This window comes from Heterocephalus glaber, unplaced genomic scaffold (assembly GCF_053883595.1).
Source record: "Heterocephalus glaber isolate CG9 unplaced genomic scaffold, H.glaber_assembly_v1.0 deba00001600, whole genome shotgun sequence".
NCBI lineage: Eukaryota > Metazoa > Chordata > Mammalia > Rodentia > Bathyergidae > Heterocephalus > Heterocephalus glaber.
Genome location: NW_028258372.1, coordinates 23,273,132 through 23,290,986, shown reverse-complemented (window position 1 = coordinate 23,290,986; position 17,855 = coordinate 23,273,132). Strand labels below are relative to the sequence as shown.

At 39.8% G+C, this 17,855-nt stretch overlaps 1 protein-coding gene across 7 annotated transcripts in view; it reads right to left on the bottom strand.

Moving 5' to 3' along the window:
- The window catches only part of Hmcn1 (hemicentin 1), a 421,540-nt gene extending 411,220 nt beyond the window's left edge, over positions 1-10,320 (bottom strand). For 4 of the 7 annotated variants that reach the window (XM_087194441.1, XM_087194442.1, XM_087194444.1 and 1 more), the window contains exon 1: positions 9,838-10,320. In XM_087194441.1, coding sequence (XP_087050567.1) covers positions 9,838-10,105 — 268 coding nt within the window. In that variant the 5' untranslated portion in view covers positions 10,106-10,320. The remainder of the gene's footprint in view (positions 1-9,837) is intronic. The other 3 variants (XM_087194447.1, XM_087194450.1, XM_087194448.1) reach the window with 2 other exon arrangements.
- Positions 10,321-17,855: the final 7,535 nt, after the last annotated feature.

Here is a 17,855-nt window from a genome sequence, read left to right as displayed (position 1 = left end):
GCTCAATTGTTTTATCCATCATTCCACCTTCTGGCTCTAAAATTCCAGTGAAGCTACAGTTTTGCTTTGTTTGTTTAACACTGTTTATCCTTTATTTTCAGTAATCTTATAAATGGCAATAAATCTTACAACTTACTTAAAACAAGTAACTTTTCATATTTCCAAACACTGTTCATTTCTGTTTCTCCTACTTTTCTATACTCTCCTTTCCAGGACCTTTTACAAACTTCCTTTGTCTCTTAAGTGTTTATATTCTCCATAGTTCTTTCCCATCTCTTTTCTCAGTCTACTCACTCTCCTTGGATGATCTCATTTCTTCCAATAGTTTCAACTGTCATCTATATAAGTTTCAAGTGGACAGAACAGCTATTTGGCACTATTCAACTAACACTGACATTTGGAAATGCTGAGGAGAGATACCTGGAGACAGACAGGCCACCCAAACAGATCCATACAGGGAAACATTCACTTTGATAAATTCACCATCAATGACTGCGATCTGGCTCTCAGACTTGCAAACTCAGAAACTTAAGCATGACACTGTCAGAGTATTTTAAACAATAGAGAATACAATTGGCATGACAAAATACGAGTTCTCAATGAGGAATATAACTGTCCGGTGAATCTGATGTATGTGTGAGTCTGACCAGTGCTTTCTCTCCTCATAAGGAAGACACATGAGGTGAAATTATCAGAAAGGTGCTTAGTGACTGTACAACCAGAACAAGGACAGTTAATTGTATGATGCTAATGTATAATGACATCATTACATATTTATGTGGATAAACAGTCCATCGCCACAATGGAATCCTGCTGACAGACTCAAGTGTAGAATAAACTAACACTTTGCACTCTAGTTAGAACTTAGTTGTACACTGCTGAAGTTTGTTTCTATGACTCCTTTTTACATTGCAAACCCACATACTTTTGTTGATGTTCATTTTGGACAAGTTAGTATTTAAGAAACTTACTATTAAGGCTCACTAGCCTGGGAGTAACACTGTCTCTTAAAGCAAACTTTGCATATCTCTTTTCTTCTATTATATAATTCCATTTTTTAACCTCCATAAATCAATCATATTTTTCCCATGTTCTTCCACTGGACTTTCTTGATAGCTCTGAAATCTACCCTCTTGTCCTTATGCTCAGATCATCTCAGTATTTCCCCTCTAATTGATGAAATGCCTCAGATTTCATCTCTCAGCTTCCAAGACTCCTTTGCTCCAAGAGAGCCGAGAGATAGAGATCTAAAATGAAAACTCAGTCAGTGTCATTCTTTGCCTATGATCCTTCCAGACTCCCAAACTTTCAGGATGAAATCCTAACTCCTTCATGTTCTGATTAAGCTACTTTTATTCATGAATCTCCTCAGAGTTTCAGACCCGGCCATGTTTCTTCCAAGAAACATTTGCTGACCATCACCCTCTTGAATTCAGGGCCAAGTGCACTGCTCTAGGCCCAAGCAGCCCCCTGTGCTCCTTTCCACTACAAAGTGCATTGTGGTTTATTTCTGCCTTCCTCCTCTCAGACTTCACTTCTTTAAAGTCTCACTGCCTTTGAAGAATCCCTGAATAATCCCTAAAATAATCCCTGATAAATGGTAAGAAATTTGTTGTGGACTACAGAGTGAATGAGTGAATGAATGAATATAACGCTTTATCTTTGGATTTTTATATTCCTTTACTGTTCTCCCAATTGTAAAGCAGTGTCTGACTGAAGGGAACAGCATAGCAAGGAATATGCTTCTCATTCAGCTGATTAAAATGAACTGGATTGAAACGTCCTTTGACTGTAGGTTGATTAATAGCCAAGTCATCATGTTGATTTTTTTTCAATTTTTCTTTTTATTATGTAAATACTGAACTATTTTCCTTGATAACTAGTCTCTTTCAATTTTTACATGCTAATGTGAATTATGAAATGTTAGAGGAACAACATTCACTCTATAGCAACTTTAAAGGATTTTCACATATATTGTTTTATTTAACCATGATAATATCACTAAGGAAGAGAGAATTGATGTTATTGTACCTCCTACTTTACAAAAAGTAGAAACTTTAAAAGCTTTCATATTCTCCATAAAGATGGAGAATCCTTCTGGGGATTACCAGAAAAAAAAAAAATCAAGGTTGAAAACTTCTGTAGACTTGAGATAATCACCTATGATGTGGATCCTTTGTTTCAATAGTGCTCCATGGAAATTAGTTTATTTGCTGTCACACTGTTTTAATCAGTCCAGCTAAAACTGAAAAGTAGGCTGCCTTCCATCATGCAAATTACACATTCCAAGCATCACATAAATACTCCCAATCACCTCTTCATGCAAACATTCAATGACTACCCAAGAATTGCTATTATGATACTTCTGGTTTTTATTCAAGCTTGGATTATAACCAAGCATATCATTATCAAGCTATATTATCACCAGAAAGGCTTAATTAGCAAAGTACTATGTCATAAATTTTCTTCTTTTGATTGTTGATTTAAAAAATAAATTCACAGATATGACAGGCAAGATTAAATCACTCATAGAACTCATCAGTTCTTGTCTCCAGCATTCATTAGTTCACTCACTCAGCTAGTACAGAAACATATCCTAAGGGTCCCCTGTGTGCTGCTGGCCCTGGATAACGAATGAAACAATCCTTGCCCCTGGAGCTTGATGTCTATTCAAGGAGAAAACTAAGCCTAATTATAAAGGCCATCAAGAATGGTTATTGTGTGTTTAATGAGAGACTAATCATAAGCAAAGCCAAATTCTGATTTATCAACAACAAATTAAAAGAATGTTCTTCAATTTAAACAACAAAAAAAAAAAAACGAAAAAAAATACTTTCATTTCTGTGGAAGCCATAGAGGATTCTGTTAAATTGAAACATCCCCAACAAATTTAAAATATTTAATTTACCAAAATTCAGTCTTTATACTTTGGGAAATAGTTTTTATTATACCTACCAAAACATTTCTACAAATCCTCAGAAAACGTCCAGTGGTATAGGATTCATTCTCTCCAGCTAAAATGTTTTATCATCCTGAGATACAAAAGTGATCATTGTCCAACAAAAATCTCTCTTAAATTTTAGTGCATTTCTTTCAGTTATTTTCTCTTGGATCTAACAGTCCAATCCTTTTCCTCATGAAAATCGTTTATTCTGTAAGATATGCTAGGCTCACAGAGGTTCTTGGCTGTTTCCTATATGTATTGAAACAGAAATCATTTCAATTTTAAATTTAGTTCACATAAATGTGTATAAGTTGTCAAGATCTGCATGTGCAATATGGTTTCAAGTGATTCAGCTGTTGCTCAGAAATATTCTGAGAATATTTTTATTTTTTAAAAAGTCCTGGAGTGTTTTCTTAATATTGTGTAGATCCTGGTGAACCATGCAAAGTCACTGAGGCCTCACACAGGTTTCGTTCAATGAAACTGTTAAACACAAAGACATAAAATGCCGAAATTTGGCATTTTTCTCAATCAAATCCTTGCTATATTCCATTTCTTTAAAGTCATTTACCTCTTATAATACTGTGAAAAATCATAAACTGTAATGGTAACCTACAATGCACTAACTTTACAGGTAGAGAGACAGTGATCTGGCAGGGTTAAAAGATTTGCTTAAGGGGCCGGGGATGTGCTCAGTGGTGCTGCCACCTGCCTTGCAAGCGCAAGGTCCTGAGCTTGATCCCTGGAACCAGAAAACAAAAAGAGTTGCTTAAGTGACAGGACAAGAAAAGTAAGTATACATGTTCTACTCCAAATTAGATGTTCTTTCTACTACATGACATTTGCATTTTAAAAAATATTAGTTGAATAATTTATCAAAATTGAATTCAATTTTAGTCACATAAAGCAACTATTCCAATAGTTGGGCACGATAATATAGTTACAAAGGTTTTCAATTTATCTTCTCCCATTTTCTTGCATTCTCTCCACACAGGCCTTTGTTACCACGTCTTCACTGAAAATACTCTTGTTGAATCATCAATGACTTCCATATTACTAAACTGATTAGTTAATTCTTAACCCTCCTTCTAACTGACTGATTAGTCTTTTTTCCTTGAAACATTATCTTCTCTTGTCTTCTGGGCTAATACACTGTCCTGCCTCCTGGCTTCAGTTTCTCTGGCTACTCTGATGATTCGCCTTCTTGCTTTTGATGGCTGAACACTGCAACGTTCCACAGCTGTGTCCTCAGGCCTCCTTTCTTCTCCACTTACAGTCAGCCCTTTGTGGTCTCATTTCTTCTGATAGCCCTCAAAACAATTCTACACATACACCTTAGGATTCCAAATTTCTATCTCTCATTCATTCCTCTACCCTTGAGCTGTAATTTCATATATTCAACTGTCTTCTTCCATATCCACTTGGGTATCAAAAGTTATATCAAACTTAAACATAATAAAAAATAAAAGCCTCATTCCCTCACCCTTTCTCAAATCTGCTCTTCATTTCTTCTTCTCCATCTCAGGAAATGGTCACGCTACACTTCTGTTAACTCAATATAAATCCTCAGAGCCTGACTTGACTTCTCAAATCTTTTTGGCTTCCTCTTCGATACATACACAATCGCCAACTATTTCTCAAACCGTTCATAGCCACCAACTTCCTTCAAGGTGCACCATCACCTTCTCCCTGAATTATTCAGTAGTTTTCTGTTCTTCTTGTATTTGCCCTGGCTCCACTTCAGACTACTCTGTATCTACAGAAAAATTCTATGTAGATTATGAGTCACATCATGTCACTGCTCTGTTCCAAACCTAAGATGGTTCCCCATCTTACTCACTGTCAAAGCCGAAGTCAGAGTGACGTCTGGGCCCTTGCCTGAACTGGCCCCATCAAATTTCCAACCTCATCTCCTAAGCTGTCACTCACTAACCTGTTCCAGACGTTGCTGCCGTGATGTTGTTCATTAATTGTTCACCCGCCTGTAACGGTATCTCCCCGGGTCCTAACTGCTCTCTCCTTCACCTCCTTCAAGTCTTTGTTTAAATGGGGGGGGGTGGTCTTCCCCACTTACCATATTTAAAATTCCAACACTCTCAATCTACTTCAAACTTCCTATGACCTTTTCCTGCTTTTTATTTTCTCCATAGCAATGATCACAATCAAAGGTATCATGCATATTTCATATTTTTGTTGCTGTGTCCCCCTCTCTCCAATAGAATGTAAGCCCCATGAGTTCAGGGCATTCTGTCTCTTTTATTCCCTTTTGTATCCCCAGCAGTTCATTAAACACAATAAGAGGATGGGTGAATGAATGAATGCAGACTGAATATAGGGGGAAGAAAGTGGAGACAATCGTAAAAGAAAAAAATAAGAGAATTTTTTTCTGTAAAACAATTCATTAAAACATACTGCCCCCTTTTCTCTCCCTCTGCCTCTGATACTTGTCCTACAGAGAGGAAGAAAATTAGACATGGAGTGATAAAAGGAGCTGCAAGTAAAGAGAGACCATCAGCCCTCCCGAAAGCTGTATTCTGAGGAAGAAAGGAATATACTGTGAATGCTGTGAAATACACAGAAAAAAATTAATACATAAGAATCCAACAGTTTGGGCCTGAGATTTAGCTCAGTGGTTCCGCTGCCTGCCTCGCAAGCACAAGATCCCAAGTTTGATCCCCAGTACCAAAAGAAAAAAAAAAAGGAATCCAACAGTTTGATAACTTGTTAATGAGAATGCAAAGAAACTGGAACTTACATACTGCTCATAGGACATGAAAAAATGCAGATGCTTTGGACAACAGCTTCGAAGGTCCTGAAACAATTAAGCATAGCTACCAGCAGCTCCACTCCAGGTGTACATCCAAGAGAAATGAAAACATGTCCACGTGGAAACTTGTACATGAATATTTATAACAGCTTTGTTTATAATAGATGGGAAACAACCCAAACATCCATCATGAACTAATGGATAAACAAAATATGGTACACTATACAGTGGAATATTTGGCCATAAACAGGAGTGAAGAGCCAGGCATAGTGCCACATGCCTGTAATCCTGGCACTCAGGAAGTTTGAGTCCACCCTGGGCTACATAGTGAGTTCAAGACCAGCCTGAACTACACAGTGAGACCCTGTCTCCAAAAACCTAAATAGATGAGTGAAGTACTAACATGTGTTACAACATAAATGAACCTTAAGAATACTAAACTAAAGAAGGTAATCATAAAAGCATGCATATTATATGACTGTACTTATATGAAGGTGAACAACAGGAAAATCTTGAGAGGCAGAAAAGCAGAGGAATGGTTGTTTAGGGCACCAGAGGATGATAGGGAGATAGGAGACTGACAGCTACAGGGTGCTGGATTTCTTTTCTTTTCGAGGTGATATAAATGTTTTAAAATTGACTGTGGTGATGGTTGCACCCGTCTGTGAATATAGTACAAATTAAAAAATTGTACATTTTAAATGGATGAGTTATACGGCAAAGGAACTGTATCTCAATAAAACTGTTACAAATTAATACATCAGATGTGATGACGGAAGTGGAAAATTGTCTTAATCATAGTCAATATAAAAGGTGGGCTTCCATGAGCTGGGCATGGTGGTGCACACCTGTAAACCCAGTACTTTGGGAGGCTGAGACAGGAGTATGGCAAGTTTCAGCCTACCTTAGTGATTTAATGAGACCTTGTCTCAAAAAAGAAGAAAAGAAGAAAAAGACTGGCTTCCCTTTCGCTGACCCCTGGTTGTCTCTGGAGCCCCTTCCCCCACATACCGCTAGTGTTGCTGGATCTCTAACACTGCTTTCATACAAGCAACTTCTGCATGATCGTAACACCTCCTCATCATTCTGTTACACTCTCCTTCTCTCCTATGTTTTCCATGTATTTTCAATGCGCCCCCACCTAAAAACACACACCTTGCCCCCAACCAGAATTCGGAGCACAAAAACAATCATCTGCAGAGACCTAAAGGTTTTCAATCAAAAGATTTAGACTACATTCCAGAACTTATCTTTTCTTTCATCTAACTAAATGTGATAATAAATGTCAACTCATAGTCACTGATATAATATTCAACTCTATTCATTACTTATTTCCATGTCAGATCTATCACCCAACAATACAAATATGTGTTAGGGACTATGGAAAACAGGATCAAAAAATGTCACAATTAGAAATGACCTTAGATATGTTCAAAAACAGTTCTCTCATAGCTGAGAAAACTGAGATTCAAAAAGATAAGTTGATTTTTCTAATATCACTCAGTAAAACAGCCACTCCCTACTCAAGGCCCTTCCTGTCATTCCAAAAGCCCTTCCTGTCATTCCAACCTAATCAAGTACCAGAGAATCATTACACACATACACAAACACCCAGAAAGAAAGAGAAAATGTCATACACAGATAATGATAAAATCTATTCAAGTGAATGCTAAGTTAAAGGTTTATAGTATGCTTTAACTTGCTATTTTCTCTATCTTCAAAAATAGTTAAAAGAGGGCCAGGGATTTAGCTCAACGGTTTCACCGCCTGCTGCGCAAGCACAAGGACCCAAGTTCAATCCCTGGTACCAAAAAAAAAAAAAAATAGTTTAAAGAGTCGTAGGTAATATAAACCCTTGATCAATGGAAATAGGATCAAGAATGTACTGAATTTTATATACAATCGTATTTTATAATTATAAAATCAATGTTAATGATTTTCATATAATTTAATTCCAGAACCTTCTAATTTATTAGTCAACTCTTTGAAGCATGCCAGATCTTTCCCCTTTGAACAAGACAGCTAAACCACAGGAAAGTCAGTAACAGCAAGGTGCATAAGGTCTTGGCTCTAGGTCACCTCTTCTGAGAAGCCTTCCCTGAATCTAAGATAGTTTCCCACATGACTACCCTGTTAACCTGCTTTATTATTATCATTTTTTGTATAACAGCTCTGCTTAACATTAGAGATGATATCAATTTATATGTTTAAATTCTACCTATTCCACTGAAATTCAGGAGGGCAAACATTTAGTTCCATGACTTTATTCCCAAGAGCCTCATATAGAAGATTCCCCAGTATACAGAGGGCTCTCAGTAAATATTTATTTAATAAAAATGAATTTTTATAAATGTCTTATTTACCTGAAAAGAATTTCTAGTTGTATATTTTACATATGTCTATAAGATCAAAGTTAATATGTTTTGCCAGTATTTTTCTCTTTATTAGTTTATTGTCCAATTGAGCTGGAAGACGGCACCCCACAATACAATTCATTACAATAATTTTTCATAACACTTCAAAATATCGTGATAGCCCAGTTTCTATTCATTACTTATGGTAAATTTTATATTTTGTTTCTAGTGACATATTTTCATAACAGAATTTTTTGGAGACAAGCAAACTGTGGCGTTAATTAGAGAGAACTGTTTTTACTTTATATTTTAGCCAACTTCAGATTTATCCCTATAGAAGAAATATATTTAGGTTCTTCTAAAATAACAAAAGCCTCAAAATACATCACAATTGGCATCTTGACTTTTCATAACACAAAGCATCATATATATGAGATGTCTTACTAAGACAGCAAACACAGTAAATAACTAACCGATTCTTTATTGATATATAAAGGACATTTCATGTTTAATCAATGTAGAAAATACTAATACATGTGTAAGATCCCAGCCAAGTAAGAGCGGCCATTATTTTCATCATTTGAAGGACATAAAAATGACAAATTTCTATTTGCCTCTAAATTTCTGCCAGTGCCATCTTTTTAAACAACTGAAACCTACCACATTTAAAACTCAGCAATAATTTGAACACATGTATTCTTGCCAAATGCACAAGGAAAGAATCTGAGATTCTCAACATCACGCTCTTGTGGTGAAGAGGTTGTGTCAAACTCTTCCAGTGAAGAGAGAATTTCAAAAGCAGGAAAAATGTGGGAGAACAGTGAGGGAGGACTTTTCAGAAATCACTGCTGTATTTCTTCAACTGAGCAGCAACTTGTGCTAATGAAAGTCAGGTGGACGTCAGACAGCAAACCCCAAACCCCGGGGCTTCTCCTGTAATGCTACCCTCCGTGATGACAATGAGGGCTCCTGTGAGCCTCACAGAGAGGTGCTACTTTACAGAGAAACTGAAAAAAGTAAATAGGATCATATTACAGTGCAGCAGTTGAAACTCATAGCTTCAGGGCACAAAATAAAGTTATTTTGCTTCAACTATCTTTAAAGAGCACAGACAAACCAAATTACATGCATTTCTCTGCATGAGACAAGCACAAAATGTTTACACCCATCCATGAATCTAACTAATAATGACCTGCTGCAGAGATTAATAGAGTCGATGAAGAAATGAACAGCCTCTTTTTATTGGTTTCATTTCTTCAGCTCCACTAGCAGTTACTACTTACAAGCTTGCTTGTGAGTCACACACAGTCCCCCCCCCCTTATGTGAGAGTTATCCTCACAGTGTGCTTTCAACTTGAATTTACTCTTCACATTCAATTAGCATTGCTGCAGAACACCGTTGGCCAAAGTCTGCCTAGGCAATTAAACATTCTTTAGTTCCAAAAGCTAATTAACTCTGATTTTGATGTTATTGCTGAAGACCCTTGGCTCTTGTGTTCCCAAGTCCAAATTTTCAGGTCTGGGCATCTCTGTTCAAATATCTACTCTATGTTCTGAATATCTGCTCTATGGCCGAGATGTGGAGCTACACGAGAAGGTATCGGTCAGAGAGCAAGGCCAGACGCAGGCAGACAATTCTTTGTTACAAGTGTCTTCAGAGGCACAATTTTTTAAATGGCTCTGAAACTTTCTGACAGTAAAACAACTGCACAGCAAAAGAAATACTACAATCCCGTACCCTAACAAGTACAAAGAATAAATGTTTCCCTTACCTGGATCATGGAAAGGCACCAAAGCAAAGTTGAAAAGAGGTCTCTTAGGTCTTTTCAAAGACGTCTCCAAAATTTTGGAAGCCCCTTCGATAACCTGAACCAAATCGTCATACATGGAGCCAGTCACATCAAAGACAAAAGCCAAGGTGGAAGCCCCATTGGGAATTTCCTCAGCCCTGACCTCCGACCGGGGGCTGGCATCTTGAGCTAGGGAAGAATAAAGAAGAGCAAACAAAAATACTGTGTGGGCAACTTCCCAGGAAATCATTTTTTTTTCTTTTTGTTTTCCCCTCGAGCGCCTAAGCTCCGTGCTGAATCCTCTTCCTCAACGGGCAGAGGATTTCCTCTCAGAGTCACTCATCAGACTCTTGCAGTCTCTCAACTAGCAAAAAGTTTCGGAGAATCAGTTACAAACACCAAGCCCGACCCGCTGGAGAAGCTGGGCTGGCCGGGGCGGGGATGCGGCAGCTTCCGTCCGGACGCGGCTTCCTCGTGGAGCGCGCGGCGTGGGGCGCAGAGCGCGAGCCGGGTCCATGCCCCGGGGGCAGCGCCGAGCCCAGTCCGCCGCCTCCGCCGGCTCCGCGCGCCGCGACTGCAGCTCCTCGCTCCGCACCGCGCGCAGCTCGCCCTCGAGGCGCCCGCCCGGCCTCGCGTCCTGATTGGCCGGCCGCGCCCCCTCCTCGCGCGCCCCCTCTTTCCCCTCTGCGGATTCTAGGGTCCGCGCAGCACCCAGAGGGCGTGGAGGGTGTGAGCTCGGCTCCCACCGGCCGGCCCCGTCCTGCAGAGCCCCTTGTAAAATAAACAATGGCTTTCAAGAATGTGTGGCAAAGGCCCAGACTTAGGGACACCGCACTAACCAGCACAAAGAGAATTTTATGTTTCTAATGTGTACAACTCTGTTCCAGATACTTCTTTCATAACTCCCCCCAGAAGCCCAGACGCCCCAGCCCAGCCCAGCCAGAAGAGGGAGCTGGAAAACTCCACCACGCGGCAGCCTTTCTTAGCGCTCTTTGATCTCCTGGGGGATTGCAGAGCTGAGGAAGGGAAAACGCGGGAGAGCTGGAGGGGCAAAAAACAGGAGGAAAAGAAAGAGGTTGCTGAGGAAGGCCGGAGAGACAGCAAGAACTGGGGTCACTAGCCAGGCTTGGTGGTGCACGCCTTCACTCCTGCCACCCTGGGAGCCTGAGGCAAGAGGACCGAATGTCCAAGCCCATTCTGGGATAGGAAAGACAAAGGCCCTAGGTTCAGCTCCCCAGTACACACACGCGCGCACACACACACACACACACACACACACACACACACACACACACGGATGGCTGGAGAAGGAAGCAGGAAGCTGGGTGTCTATACATGATGGAAAGGTTGAGGGAGGTGTAAAAAAAAAGAGAGATGAAACATTGAATTCATGTTAAGAGAAATTTTTTTATTTCGTTATCGAGATTTGCATCTGCTGAGTAGTTTGAGCCCTCCACAAAGCATGGGGAGACAGAATCATATCCCCATTTCACGTTTCCTTCCACTGAACAACCATGTGCCAGTTCTCTGCCAAAGATCCATCAAAAAAGTGTTTGCCTCTATGGGCATTTTCGTGCCAATAAATAAGGAAACCTCTCCCTGGAAAATATTACCATGTTTTTCCGTGTTGCAATTATTATATACATTCTAGTACTAATAACAGATGTAAGAGGGTAAGCAAACAAAGTCAACCGTGAGCTCAAGATTCCTTGCTGCATTTTAATAGCAGCATATTTCCTTCCCAGAAAAGGAGCTACTGTCTGGATCCAAGCATTCACAGAGGGGCAAAGAGACATCTTGAGCTGTGTTTAAACATGTATTAGACCACCCATCCAACACGTATAAAGCCTGAGGAACAGCAAGCTCCCCTGAGCCTTTTATAGTCTGCAACTGTCTTCTCTTTCAGATCCAGTGGCTGTGGAACCTGACTTTATGATACCTATAAGTCATGTCACTAAAAGGAAGTGGACAAGCCATTTGGGTTGAGTGGGAATAAGAGAGGAGAGAGGGAACATGTTTCCTTTCCAAACGGTATTTAGAGAATGCTATTTGAGCAGCCCGTTTCTTTGTCTATTTAAACTGGATTTCATTCTAAGCCACTGAGACCTGAGCTATTCCAGGTGCTCCAGAGAGGTCAGGCCACAGCCTAGAGATTAAGGGTGCTGATCAGACATCCTGGGCTTCAAGCCCAGAGACCTAACCTCATTGTGCCTTTTTTATTCTCTATTTCCTCTCTCATCTTTATATTTGCTCCTCTATGTGAGCCATGTCTTTTTTTTCTCTTGATGCTTTTAAGAGTTTTCTTATCACTGTTTTTGAGCAATCTGATTGTGGTATGTCTTGATGTGGTTCTCCTCACCAACCTCTCATACTTGATCTTTTTTTTTGGCTTCTTTCATCTCTTTTCATCAAATTTAGAAGTTTTTGGACATTATTTATTCAAACTTCTTTGTCTGTTTCCTACTTTCATTCATTTGCTGACCTCAATTACACATATATAGGGGTCACTTTAAATTGTTCCTCAGCTCAATGATGCTCTGTTCATTTTTTTAAACTATTTATCTTTTCTCTCTTGTTTCACTTTTTATAATTTCCATAATTACTTCTTCTCTACTGCCTAGTCTACTAATTGTCCCCTCCTATGTATTTAATCTCAGGCATTGTAATTTTCACCTCTAGATGTTCTATCTGAATCCTTTGCATATCTTTGATATCTTATTTTGGGTGTATGAATAACAGAATATACTTAGAATCATTTTAATGTCCTTGTTTGGTAATTCTAACATCTGCGTCAGCTCTAGGTCAGTTTTAAAACTTTCTTCCTAATTATTTGTTGTGTTTTCTTGATTCTTTCCAGGTCCCTAAGATTTGCTTTAAAATTTTTTAGGTGGGACCAAAACACCTAGGAATCAGCCTAGGGTTAATTATTCTCCATGACTGAGAAAAGATCTATCCACATTCTCTAATCTGTACTCTGTAAATCATGAGTTTTCCAGTTGGCTGGTGGGAACAGGCAGTATATCTCCATCTCTGGGTACTGTCACCTTTAATCTCAGTGGTTCTTTCCAAGGTGTTGGGTAGCTCCCTAACGTTTATATATTGACCAGTACTCAGATGAATAATCAAAGGAGTGTCTCTTCAGATATCTGAAGTTTTCTAACCACATTGCTCTTTCTGGTACATTCTCCTACAAACTCTAGCTGCCTACATCTCCCTGGACTTTTAGCTCCATCAACTCAGGCAGACTGCTAAGCCCTACCAGGATTCCACCTTCATTCACCTATAGAGTTCTGAAAACTCTGTAAAGGTGGTAAACTAGAACAATGATAGTACTCACCTCATTTGATTCCCCCTTTCTGATCAGTCTTCTTTTTCCTGAGAAAAAAAATGAAATAATACTTATAATGCATTTACCCCAGTGGCTGGCAATGTCATCAGCACTCAATAAAAGCTAAGTATTATTTCCAATGTGTCCATTTTAGGATACAGTTTTGAAAGTTTGAACACATGTACATGCCTTGGTGGCACAATACATTGGAAGAGACAAATAATTAGAAAGCATTTGTTTGTTCAAGGATTCATTTGTCTATTTGTTAATAGACTGTCTTTAGTAGCGGCCAGAGATGAAACTGTGAAAATCCTCCATAAGCTACATGTTGAATAGTATCCAGTTTGTAGTACTACTGGGAAGTGAGTACTATTGGGAAGTGTGGTACTATTGGACTTTTAGGAGGCAGAGCCTAATGGAAAAAAGTTAGGTCATTGGGTGAGTGCCTTTGAGGGAACTACAGGATCCCAGCCCCTTCCTGTTTTTCTCTTTCACTTCCCAGCTGCCATGAGATGAGCATCTTCCTCTGCCACATGTGCTCTACCATGATGTACTGTCTCGCCTAGGCCCCAAAGCAAAAGATCTTCTTACCAAAGACTGAAACCTCCAAAACTGTGAATCTAAACAAAGCTTCCGTCCTTATAAGTTGATTATCTCAGGCATCTTGTTAGTGATAGAAAGCTGACTAACACAGTAGCTTCACTACCATCCTAAAATAAGTGCCAGAAGCACTTAAGAATATGTTTAGGGTCCACAGGGCACTGTAGTTGAGAAATAGGGTGACAAAGAAAAGGAATATTCAACACACAAAGTCATTTTTATTTACATATGCATTTATGTAGAAATATGCATGTAACTTCTGTGATCCAAACCATATCGCTCCACTTTAGTCTCATGTAATTGATGACGCATGACTTGGGACACAGGAGAGAGTTACAGGGGGACTCTCGTGCCTTTAAGTAAAGTTTGATCTCTTAAAATGCAGACCTCTGGAGACAAGGTACCTCCTTGGGCAGAAATGTTATTCATATCTTGGAGTAAATGAATCCATAAAACTATCTTTTGCATCAGTCAGGTGAGAAAAACCAAGAATATTAGTTGGAAGAAGGAAGTGATTGAGTTTAGGAAAAGGGCACACCCAAAATGAAGATAGGAAGGGCTGGCTAGAAAGGGGGGATGATTAAGTTAATAAACCCAGTCCACTCCATGCTTTTTTTAAATTAAAAGTCTTAATATTAAGCAAGTTCTGAAATTATTTTAGCTGTAACATGCTCTGACAATCACACCCAAAATTCTCCAGAAAGCAAAGACGAAGGCCTGGGGTGTGATTCCGGGGGACAGGTATAAAGGGTAGGATTAACAAAGCAGGGAGAGAAGCAACCAAGACAAGCACCTGTCTTAGCAAAGGTAGACCAAGGAATTTGTCCCAGAACACATGGCATCTCTCTCTGCTGTGGCTGAGGGCCAGGAAGAAAGGACACGGCCAATTCGTAGACTTGCAGGTTGGGTTAAAGTGTGGAGAAAGCAACCAGAGGCAAGCATGAATTATTAGTAGCCTAGGATACGAGGTATAAGGGCTTGGATTACATCCCAAAGACACAAAAAGACACTGAAGGATTTTAAGCTGAAGAGAGAAATGATTAGTTATACTTTAACAAAATTATTCAGGCAAGGTGTGAGAGATGGAATAAGGGTCATAAATTAGGAAAAAGGGCTAAATAGGCATAGATTACAATAATAACACTGAAAACATGCTTGATCTAGGGGAAATAAGAATTGGAGGATTTAAGCAATTTGCCTAGGTCAGTGTTTGTGAGCAATACAGCCAGCACTTGAACTCAAGTGATCTGATTCCAGAGCCTGCATTCTTCATCGCTTTGCAGTGCTGCCCTCTGGCCATAAGTTATGGATTAGAACAATAGTCATGGATAATACAAGGAGAGAATATGACTACAACATTATTTGGTAGTTTTCGGTTGCTTTTTATGAAAAGAACTGCATAGGTAGCTCCAGACAAGCTCAAATCACAAGCACCTTTGTAAAGCTCTGGGGACAGGACAAAAGGATAAAGGAAGATAACTCTTCAGTTCACCAGGAATTAATACCTGTACTTGATCTGTTTTAGATCTCGTGCAAGATTCCAGGGGCAGGGGCTGGAAGTGCAGAAGTGATTTGTTTCTCAGGAGATTACATATCCATTAGTAGACGTTGCAGCAACATGCAACAGACGGTGGGACATTACTAGTTTCTTGCTAACAACCAGCAAATTATTCTCAAAAGTCTCTTCCCATTAATGGTCTATTTGTGGGAGAGGGGGAGAAAGACATTTGAGAACGTAACTTTTTTTTTAAAGCAGTCCAGTATAATTGCAGAAAGCCAATGCTAAAATCTCTCCAATTCAGTTTTCTCCTCTGAAATTCTTCTACCTGCCCCAGAGAAGATAAGACTACATTTGGTTAAGTATTTTAATTGATCACCTATTGGAACCACTCATTATACAGGACTTGATGAAGTCAACCTTAGAAACACACTGAACTTATTAAGGGTGCTAAAAAGATGGCTGCTGAAAAGCACTATGTACAAATCATTGAATAGCTTGATGTTACCCGCAAGGATCCTTCCCAAAATGTCTGGTTCTCTAAGCAAGGGGTCTCAGGATGTTTTATGTCTGATCACATTTCTGCAGGGTAAATAACTTGCTATTACCATTGAATAAAAAGTAGAGTACTTTCACATCAACCATCGTGATTATACTGAGCGCTGCTATTACACTTAAAAAATTAAAGTTAAATTTGTTCTTCCTTTGTCTCTTTTAAAAAGGCAATAAAAGGAGAGAAACCCATCGTGTTGTAGCTGGAAAATTAATCACATCAAATATTCGCTTATACTAATCAAGTTATAAGTCTGGAATTGGCTTATATAAAACAGATGTTTACATTCTTATTCTCCTTTGGTACTAATGTCAGGAGATGGAAGCACAGAATAACTATGGCATGGCATGCTTTGGGGAATGTAACACTCTGCTTTTACTTTTGCAATAAAGCCACAAAGCCTGTGGTCAGCAAGGGGGACAGACAGAAAGGGGAAAGCACCAGCAGTCTCATCCTTTCCTCCTTATATAGGCAAAACTCCCTTCTTCTTTCATGGAGCAGGAAGCATGCTGCCTGGGAAACAGGGAACTGGCTCACAGTGAGAGGGAGAGGGAGAGGACACAGGCAGCATGTCTAGTAGCTCATCCAAAGGGAGCCTCCCTTTTGGCTCAGCTGGCGCCCTCCTTCTCTAGGGCTTGTGACTCTAGTTTGTGTTTCAGTTGCGGTCTTCTCTAGAAGGACCTCAGCTAAGTACTCCCCTCCAGCCCCAAATGAAGACTAAGGAGAGACTTAAGGCCTGTTCTCACACTATTTGGGGAAAAGTCTTGTAAAGCCTAGCTGAGTGTTTAATAAGAAAGAGGTATTGGGGCTGGGATTTAGCTCAGTGGTTCTGCCACCTGCCTTGCAAGCGCAAGGTCCTGAGTTTGATCCTCAGTACCAAAAAAAGAGGTACTTGGACCCCCCTCAAAAAAAATACCTCCGTTTTACTTTCTGAAAAATGTTGAAGAAATTAAAATTTATTCTCGAGGACCCCTCTCAAGATGTCCTCTCAAATTCCCCTCCTCTCTCACAGGTGGCTATTGTACTCATAGAGTCAGGACCCAGGCATTCTCACATTACGCCTCTTTCATTCCTTTATCTTATTTCAAAAGCTGTTTCAAAATTTGAAAGATTATTTTTCTACTCCAGGACTGCTGTAGCGTGAACCCCAGAGGCCTGTGTGTTAAAGGCTGGGTCATCAGCCTGTGGCACCACTGGGAAGTAGTGGAGCCTTCAGGAAGTGGGATGAGTGCAAGGAAGTTAGATCATTGGAGGCAGCCCTTGAAGGAGATACTGAGACTCTCTCTCCCCTCCTCACTACTCCCTCCTCTCCCTTCCTCTACTTCCTCCTCTTTCTCCTCCTCCTCCTCCTCTTCCTCCTCCTTCTTCTTCCCCCCTCTCTCTCTCTCTCTCTCTCTCTCTCACTCTCTCTCTCTCTCCCCGCCACCCCTGGACATGTGAGGTGAACAACTTTCTTCCACATGCTCTCACCATAATATACTGTGATACCACAGGCCCAAAGCAATTGGGCCAAGCAACCATAAACCAAAATCTCTGAAAGCATCAGCCAAAATAACCTTTCCTCTTCTTAAGTTGATTATCTTAGGAATTTGCCACAGTAATAGAAAGCTGACTAACACAAGAACCTTCATTTAACAGAGAGAAAACAGGTGCAGACAATGACTTTTCCAAGATCTTTAAAAAAAAACTGAGATAGCATTAGAAGTATATTTTCGGCTATTAATTATCATTCTTTCACCTCACCAAATGTATGAATGTTGACTATTACTATATCTATTAGTTACTATGTCCCTGGAACTATTTTAACCACTTTATTTTATTTTATTTTATTTTATTTCATTGGTACCAGGGATCAAACTCAGGACCTTGCGCTTGGGAGGCAGGTGCCAGAACCACTGAGCTAAATCCCTGGCCCAATAAATTAATGTCTATTTTTTTTCTTTTTTGGCACCAGGGATTGAACTCAGGTCCTTGCATTTTCAAGACAGGTGGCGTAACCACTGAGCTAAATCCCCGGCCCC